The sequence below is a fragment of the Chrysochloris asiatica genome, unplaced genomic scaffold, assembly GCF_000296735.1.
Source record: "Chrysochloris asiatica unplaced genomic scaffold, ChrAsi1.0 scaffold00025, whole genome shotgun sequence".
NCBI lineage: Eukaryota > Metazoa > Chordata > Mammalia > Afrosoricida > Chrysochloridae > Chrysochloris > Chrysochloris asiatica.
Genome location: NW_006408543.1, coordinates 17345722 through 17355245, shown reverse-complemented (window position 1 = coordinate 17355245; position 9524 = coordinate 17345722). Strand labels below are relative to the sequence as shown.

At 40.6% G+C, this 9524-nt stretch overlaps 1 protein-coding gene across 1 annotated transcript in view; it reads right to left on the bottom strand.

The window, feature by feature from the left end:
• Positions 1-9524, bottom strand: part of CATSPERB (catsper channel auxiliary subunit beta) — a 191888-nt gene that overhangs the window by 51897 nt on the left and 130467 nt on the right. Inside the window, exon 17 of the mRNA XM_006839633.1 lies at positions 317-652. Within this exon, the coding sequence (XP_006839696.1) occupies positions 317-652 (336 nt within the window). The remainder of the gene's footprint in view (positions 1-316; positions 653-9524) is intronic.

Sequence of the window (9524 nt, the reverse complement as noted above, 5' to 3'; positions counted from 1 at the left end):
GATCCACAGTCAATGCCCATGGAAGTAGCAGTCAAGAAATAAAACAATGCATTGCATTGGGCAAGTCTGATGCAAAAGACCTCTTTAAAGCATTGAAGAGTACAAAAATGTCACTTTGAGCATCTGGCGCAAGCCATGGTATTTTTAATCACCTCGTATTCATGTGAAAGCTGGATAAAATCTGGGCCACATATGGATCTGATGATTAGATGCTCAGTCTGTGATCAATAGACTGCTACTGTGGAACCCAAACATAAAGCACTACCAAAGAGGATTACTTCACATTCAAGATGCTTCCCAAGAAAAACAAACTTACCTGCAACAGTAGGTATGATCTTAACTTTTAAAGAATAATGTTTCCCAAGATCAATGTATCTCTGAATACTGAGGGATAGTGACTCCTTATCACATTGTTGAAACCAATAATTACATTTTCTTGAAAATATATTCCATGTTCGTTCAGCATTTAGCCCAAAGTTGTATAAGAACCATTTGTCTTTTGAAAAGGTCATATTAATGGGTACTGTTTCAGGCATGGTGGCAATAGCTAAAGCATTCATATCATCTAAGACTTCTGTGATCAGGAAGCTGCTGTGACTGGGAATCACCACAGTCTTCTCCAGATCGGATTGTTGAAACGAGGACTTAACATCTGGATCTAAGACAGAAAATATTTGGTATAAAATTAAAAAGGTGATGCTCAGCATGCATACTTGAGTTTATAATTATGGTCTTAACCAGAGATCACATTTGCCAGAGATCAAACTTCAACTTGAAGTTGTCTTTATTTATTGAATTAAAATAACTTAAAATTTTTATAGGATGCTTATTACTAATATAACAATCACAAACCTATACTTTAATGTTTTATATGAAACTGGTTGGCCGTGTGCCATCAAGTTGGTTCTGAGCCATAGTGACTCTGCATAGGGTTTCCAAAGCTGTACATCTTTATGGAAGCAGAAAGTCTCATCTTTCTCCTGAGGAACAACTGGTAGATTCGAACTGTTGACCAGCTTGTAATCCACTACACTACTGAGGTTCTAGAAACTTCTCAGCAAGGGAAGAAAATGGTTTTGTTGTGGTGGTTAGGTGCCAGGGAATCAGTTCTGATTCATAGCGATGTTATACACAATAGAATGAGACACACCTAGTCCTGCACCGTCCTCACAACCATTGTTACGCTTGAGCTCATTGCTGCTCCACTGTGCCAATCCATCTAGTTGTGGTTCTTTCTCTTTTTTGCTGGCTTTCCACTTTACTTAGCATGATATCCTTCTCCGGGGACTGGTCCCACCTGATAATATGTCTTAAGTATTAGAAATGAAGTGTGGTCATCCTGACTTCTAATGAGCCTCTGGCTGTACTTCTTCCAACACAGATTTGGTTGTCCTTCTGGAGATCATGATACTTTTCATATACTTCTTTGACCCCATAATTCAAATGCATTGATTCTTCTACAATCTTCCTTATTCATTGCTATTGAAAATACCATGGCTTTAGTCAGGTGCACCTTAGTCCTCCAACTGACAACTTTGCTCTTCAACATTTTAAAGAGGTCTTGTGCAGCAGATTTGCTTAATGCAGTACATTGTTTGATTTCTTTTTTTTTTTTAATGTTTTATTGTGAGTTATGTGATAGTTTACATGGGAGAACATCAGTTTTACATTCATCCTATAGTATATCATTTCATTGCTATGGTTACAATCCCCTCCATGCATCATCAACCATCCAAAGGGTATACACTACAAGCATGCCCCCCGGTCATCAGCACACAGCCCCTCTTCCTCTCTGTGTCTAAAGTCCCCAACAGCTCCATCTCTCCACATCATCGTCTCTGCCTCCATCTCAGGCATCACTGCGTCTCTGGGCAGGGTCCCGCTCTGCACTCTTCTCCCTTGATGGTCCCAGGGATTTCTGCTCTTAGGCTGAAAAGTTAATCACTTGTTTGATTTCTTGACTACTGCTTCCAGGAGTGTTGATGTTGGATCCAATAAAAAGTTGTCTTTGACCACTTCAATCTTTTCTCCATTTATCATGATGTTATTTCTTGACCCAGTTGTGAGGATATTTGTTTTCTTCATATTGAGGTGCAATGCATACTTCATATTGAGAACTAATGTTCTCCCATGTAAACTATCACACAATTCACAATAAAACATTAAAAAAACCCACTTCATCAGTAAGTATCTTAAGTCCTCTTCACTTTCAGCAATCAAGATTGTATCATCTGTATAATGCAAGTTGTTAATGAGCCTTCCTTCATGCTCTATAAAATTCTCAGCAAGGGAAGACACTGTTTTCAGCCTATGTAATGATAAGACAGTTGATGTCCTTTACTACAGAACTGCTAATAGCCTTGAATGGAAGCCTGAGACATTGACTGTGGTTATACAAGAGAACGTAGTGCAGTCAGAGTTTCTGTAATACCCACAGGAATGCCTGAGAGGCATATATTAAATATTTGTTGAATAGAAAAATAATTGATTGTTTAAGAACAGCATGAAGATTTAGAAGGAAAGAAGTACCGAGTAGGACCTTAGGTAATTTAGAAATGTTGTCCCTATAAAGGCGATTCTGACTCATAGCAACCCCATGTGACAGAGTAGAACTACTGCATAGGTTTTCTAGGCTGCTGTGGTGCTAGTGTGGTGTAGGACCAGCACTGGACAACAACAGTAATTGGTACAGAAGCAGACCACCAGGGATTTCTCCCATGTAACCACTGCTGCTGTTAAGTTCCATTGGGTTGGTGCTGATTCATAGTGACTTGTATAGGGTTTCAAAGAAGCAATTGGTAGGTTTGCATCTTCAACCTTGAGATTAGCAGTCAAGTACTTGTCCTGTAACATCACACTAGGACTCTACATGGAACCACCAGGTGGGTTCAAACTGCCATCCTTTCTGATAGAAGCCAAGTGCCTAACCATGCATTGCCCAGGGAAAAATACCACAAAGAAGAGAAGAAAGAAATGATCAGAGAAAAAACTTCAGAGTGATTATCAGCCAAGCCAAGGGAAGACAGTATCTCAAGAAGAAGGTGTTTGATAGGTCATAAAGGAGATACAAATGGAAATAGTCAGAAGAGAACACTACTATTTCCTTTATTGTGTATTCATGCTCTAATTCTCCCCATTGTTAACAAACAAACAACAAAAAATCCCTTCCAACATTCCCTCCAACAGCCACAGAATTTCTCTCCTCCCCTTGGAGGGAAACTCCCTGCAAGAGTTGTCTTTATTCACGGTCTTCAATTCTCATAATTTTCCCCAAAGGTATCCCAATGAGACTTTTGTCTACAACAGCCCAACAACTTTTATCAACGCTACCAATAGCTTTCATTGGCCTCTTTGCATTCCCCAGCTCACCGGGCCTACAGAGAGCACGTAACACGGGAGCAGTCCTTCGTCATTCCTGAAACACCATCTTCACCTGACCTCTGAGACAGACTTAGTTTGCTTCCAATTAGAGCATCCCTTTCCTTTACTGATTCTTCCACACTCCCAGACCACTAAATGTTGTGATATCAAGGATTAGGACTCAGATCTCTTCTTTTCTGTAATGATGCTCATTTTCTAGGTGACCTTATCTAGTCTCAAAGCATATATACTGACAACTTCCAAATTTATATCTTCAGTCCTGATCTCATCCCTGAACTCCAGACTTGTATTTCTATATGTTGAATTTATTTCAGCACTTGGATAAGCAACAGGCATCCTGAATTTAATGTGATCTCTCATCTGATTACTGCAATAGCCTTCGAATTGATTTCTCTGCTTTCATCTTTGCCTGCTTTCCATCATCTGTCCAGCAGCATCTTTCTCAAAGCAGCATCTTTCTCAAAGCAGCATCCAAAAACAGCTTGTTAAAACCTAAATCAGTTGCTACTTTCTGCTTTGTTGTTGTTGGCCCTGACACTTACTGATCCTCTGCACAACAGAACAATGCACTGCCTGATCCCGCACCATCCTTGTATAATCGCTGTTCCACTTGAGCCCACTGCTGCCGCCACTGTGCTCATCCATTTTGTTGGCGGTTGTCTTAGGCTGGGTTCTCCAGAGAAGTGAAATCAGTGCTACTTATATGTATACTTATATATAGCGTAGTGGTTACCAGTCAGGCTGCTAACCTCAAGGTCAGCAGTTCGAAGCTACCAGCTGTTCTGTGGGAGAAAGATGAGGCTTTCTGCTCCTGTAAAGATTGACAGCCTCGGAAACCCTATAAGGGTCACTATGAGTTGGAACCAGTTTCATGGCATACAACCACCACCATAAAGAGAAGTTTAGACTAAGGAAACGCCTCACAATTGTAGAGATAGGAGAGTCCCAGGTGCAGGCCAGACAAACCAAGATTGGTGGGCAGCTCCAGAAAGCAGGAATCCCAAGTTGGGGTCCAGAGCAGGACCTTGGTGCTGGAACAGGGGTGGCAGCAGGGTGATGTTTGACAAAGGCATGGGAGATGCTCGCAGAATTGGCAGCATGAAGCACATGAGACAGGGTGACAGGAATAGGCATGCAGGGCTCCCTGGTGGGCATCCCATTTTATAGTCCAGTAGACAAACATACAATAGAGCAGGCCACTGGCTCAGGTTCAAAGAACCAGAGGTTGGGGGATGACCCAGATGCAAGATCCAGACCCAGTAAGGAAGACGGCAAGTCTTTCCTGCATGTCCATTATATTGGGAGCAGGCCACACCCCCAAGGAAACATCCTTTCAATTGATTGGCTGCTCATAGCCAATCATAATAGAATGAACTATGCCTGCTGATAATTGCCAATCATCATAGAGTTAACTATGAACTGCCAAACAACTGGGAATCCTTGCTCAATTAAGTTGACACAGAACTTAACTCTCACAGTAGTCTTCCTCATTTTTGTTAACCTTCCACTTTACCAAGCATGATGTCCATTGATGTCCTTCTTCAGGGACTGGTCCCTCTTAATAATATGTCTAAAGTATGAGAGCTGAAGTCTGGTCATCCTGGCTTCTAAAGAGCATTCTGGCTGGACTTTTCAGACACAGATTTGTGTGTTCCTCTGGCAGTCCATGGTATTTTTACATTCTTCTCAACACCTTAATTCAAATGCATTATTTTATGGTTTTCCTCATTCATTTTCCAACTTTCAGATGCATATGGAGGCTATCGAAAATATCAGGGCTTGGGTCAGGTGCACCTTAATCATCAAACTGACATCTTTGCTCTTGAACACTTTAAAGAGGTCTTGTGCAGCAGATTTGCCTAATACAATATGTCATTTGATATCTTGCCTGCTGCTTCTATGAGTGTTGATAGACGATCCAAGCAAAATGAAGTCTTTGACATCGTCAATCTTTTCTCCATGTATCATGATGTTATTTATTGGTTCAGTGGTGAAGATTTTTGTTTACTTTACGTTGAGATGCAACCCATACTGAAGACTGTGGACTATGATCTCCATAAGCATATATTTTAAGTCCTCTTCTGATTCAGTAAGCAAGGTTGTATCATCTGCATATCTCAGGTTGTTAATGAGTCTTTGGCCAATGCTGATGCCATGTTCTTCTTCATATAATCCAGTTTCTCAAATTATTAGCTCAGTGTACAGAATGAATAAGTATGGAGAAAGAATACAAGCCCGGTGTACACCTTTCCTGATTTTTAACCATTCAATGTAGCCTTGTTCTGTTTGAACGACTGTCTCTTGGTTTATGTACAGGTTCCTCATAAGCACAATTAAATGTTCTGGAAAACCCATTCTTCACAATGTTATCCATAGTTTGTCATGATCCACACAGTCGAAAGCCTTTTTGTAGTCAATAAAGCACAGGCAAACATTTTCTGGTACTCTCTGCTTTCAGCCAAGATCCACCTGTTCCATGTTCTCATCTGAAACTGGCTTGAAACTCTGGCAGTTCCCTACTGATGCACTCTTGCAGCAATTTTGAATTATCTTTAGTATGATTCTACTTGCATGTGATATTTCTGTGATTTCCACATTCTGTTTGGTCACCTCTCTTTGGAATGGGCACAAATATGGCTCTCCTCCAATCAGTTGGCCAGGTAGCTGTTTTCAAAATTTCTAAGCATAGATAAGTGAGTGCCTCCAGTGCTGCATCAGTTTGTTGAAAGATTTCAATTAGTATTTCATCAATTCCTGGAGCCTTGTTCTTTGCCAATGCCTTCAGTGAACCTTGGACTTCTTCATTCAGTATCACTGGCTCTTGATCATATGCTACCTCTTGATATGGTTGAACACTGACCATTTCTTTTTGGTACACTGACTTTGTATATTCCTTCCATTCCTGCTTTTTTCATCATTTAACATTTTGCCTATAGAATCCTTCAATATTGCAATAGAGGTTTGAATTTTTTCTTCCAGTCTTTAACTTTAGAAATGTTTGTAATGAAATATATTAACTGTTATGCAATCCTTTGAAATAGAAATCCTTTGTATAAGTGATTTTGTTCTGTTGTTTTTGTTGTTGTTGTTGTTGTTATGTGCCATGGAGTCGGTTTCGGTTCCGACTCATAGCGACCCTGTACAGGGTTTCTGAGGCTGTAAGTCTTTCTGGGGATGGGGGGAGCAGAAGTGCCATTAAGTCAGTTCTGACTCATAGCATCCATGTATAGGGTTTCCAAGAAAGGACTGGTGGGTTTGTACTGCCAACCTTGTAGTTAGCAGTCCAGTGCTTAGTCAACAGAGCCATATTGGGACTAACTGTCATTATGCAATCCTTTATATTAGAAACATCCTATATAAGTGATTCAAAGTGATTTTATTTTGAAGGGTCTGACAAAATTGCTCTGATTCTCCTGCAATCTAGATGTCTGGGTTCACAGCATTGAGGTGACCCACTCAGGCCATCTTCCCTTAGATGTCCTTTTGAACTGTGAAAGAACTGGTTGGCTACAGTCATCACCAGGTTGGAGAATAAGTATAGGATGAAGTTTAACTGGAAACTGGTGGGCCTTAGGCATTGGGTTCTTTTTAAGAATGATCTGTGTAGCTTGTTGCTGTTAAGTGCCATTGAATTGGTTCTGCCTCAGGTATTTGTTATTAGATGCTGTTGAGTATAGGGTTTCTGAGGAGCAGCTAGTGGGTTTGAAGTGCTGACCTTGTGGTTTGAAGTTCTATGCTGATTCTACAGCACCACACCAGGAGTCCATAGAGACCCTGTAAGGGTTTCTGAAGAGTGGCTGGTGGGTATGAACCGCTGACCTTATAGTTAGTATTCTAGTGCCTATCCTACAGCACCATTTCTGGAAACAGGAACTCCACAGTCTGACTGGAGCCTGTGTTTTAAAAAACGTATATTGTGTCTTTGGTGACTTTCTTTCTATAACCAAGGGACCTGGAAGCCATGGTTGTGCTTTGGTGGTGGTGTTATTAAGTGCCGTTGAGCTGGTTCTGACTCATAGTGACCATGTATAGGGTTTCTAAAGTTTCTGAGAAGCAACTGGGAGTTTGAACTGCTGACCTTGCTGTTCAAACCAAGCTTGCAGTGCTTATCCTACAGTGCCACACCAGGGTGTTATCTCCTGAGAAATTAGCAAAGTAATGACCTATGTAAGAAAAGTTTCAGACTGAAGTCACTTGTATACACAAGACTGATGGAACCAACATGCATTCCTAGGAAGTCAAAGGTCAGGATGTTCATGGAAAGAATGTGTCAGGATACTACAATCATGAGAAGCTAATCATCCACACACAAAAAAAAGGGTGCCAGCTACCACAAGAGTAACAGAATGTTGCTGTTTTCTGAGTTTTTTTAAATACTTTTTCTTTTCTTTTTTTAATGGAGATTGCTGGATGTCTGTATAATTTTGTTGAGATGACTGCAGGACCTGGAAAAGCTGTTGCTGTTATTAATGCATAACACTGCGATTGGTCTTATCTATATCTATATCTACATCTATATGCATCCCTGTATAGGGTTTCCAAGATTTGACTGGTAGGTTTGTACTGCCAACTTTGTGGTTAGAAGTCCAGTGCTTAGCCAACAGAGCCACATCAGGACTGTCATTATGCAATCCTTTGAATTAGAAATATCCTACATAAGTAATGAGATACTTATAGTCCTGGTGTGGCGCTGTGGATTAATGCATCAGACTACAAAGCTGTATGAACTGCAAGGTCGGCAGTTCAAGCACACCATCTGCTTCTCAGAAACCCTATACAGGGTTGCTATGGGTTGGAGTTGACTTGACAGCACTTCACAACACATATATATACACATGGACTCCCTGTGTGGCGCTGTGGAATAATGCGCTGGAATGTAAGATCAGTGGTTCAACTCACCAGCTGCTCCTTGGAAACACTATCCAGGGTCACTCTGAGTCAGAACTAACTTGATGGCACTTAACAACAACTACTCGCCTAAGTGGTAACTTGCTAACTTTTAGCCAAATGGTCAACTTGTACATTTCAAAGGACTTCAAGCAGAAGCTGACCTTATCTATAGCCAGTCAGTAATCCTCCACTTTTCCTTTCTGCCAGGGTTTTAGCCTTTCACCATCGGCATTCAATCTGGATTATATGAAGAAGAATTGGAGGAAGACTCTAACAACCTGCAATATACAGATGACACAACCTTGTTTGTTGAAAGTGAGGAGGAGTCAAAATAATTACTGATGAAGATCAAAGACTATATTCAACCTTCATTGTAGCTTGCAGCTCAGTGTAAAGAAAACAAAAATCCTTACAACAGGACCAATAATTAACATAATAATAAATGGAGAAAAGACTGAAGTTGTCAAGGATTTCATTTTGTATGGATTACAATCAACATTCACGGAAGCAGCAGTCAAGAAATCAAATGGTGTGCTGCATTAAGCAAATCTGCTACAAAAGATATCTTTAAAGCATTTAAGAACAAAAATGTCAGATTGAGGATTGAGGTGCACCTGTCCCAAGCCATGGTATTTTCAATTGCCTCATTTGCATGCAAAAGGAACGAATAAGGAAGATGGTAGAAGAATTGATGCATTTGAATTATGGTGTGGGAGAAGAATATTTTAAGTATCTTGGACTGTCACAAGAAAAAACAAATCTGGGTTGGAAGAAGTGCAGTCAAAATGCTCCTTAGAAGTGAAGTCGGTTAGACTTTTTCTCATTTTCTTTGGACATGTCAGGTGGGATCAGTTTCTGGAGATAGACACAGTACTTGGTAAAGTGCAGGGCCCATGAGAAAGAGAAATCTTCAATGAGTAGGGTGGATACACTGGTAACAATAGGCTCAAACATAACACCAATTGTGAGGCTGGCACAGGACCTGGCAGTGTTTTGTTCTGTTGTGCACAGTGTCACTATGAGTTGGAATCAACTGAAGAAGCACCTCACACCAACAACAATAACAAGGGCTCCATTTCATACCTGCATGGGTTTATGCCAAGTAAAACATGGGCTGACATGTCTCTGTAATCAGTGAATGGCTGCAGATAAGTTACCCCAGCAACACACTTGCCTTAGTCTTATTTGGTGCTTTAAAAAAATCCAAACAGTGACTTCAGAGAAGGTTTGCTAGGCCAGTTAAATTCAAGGCA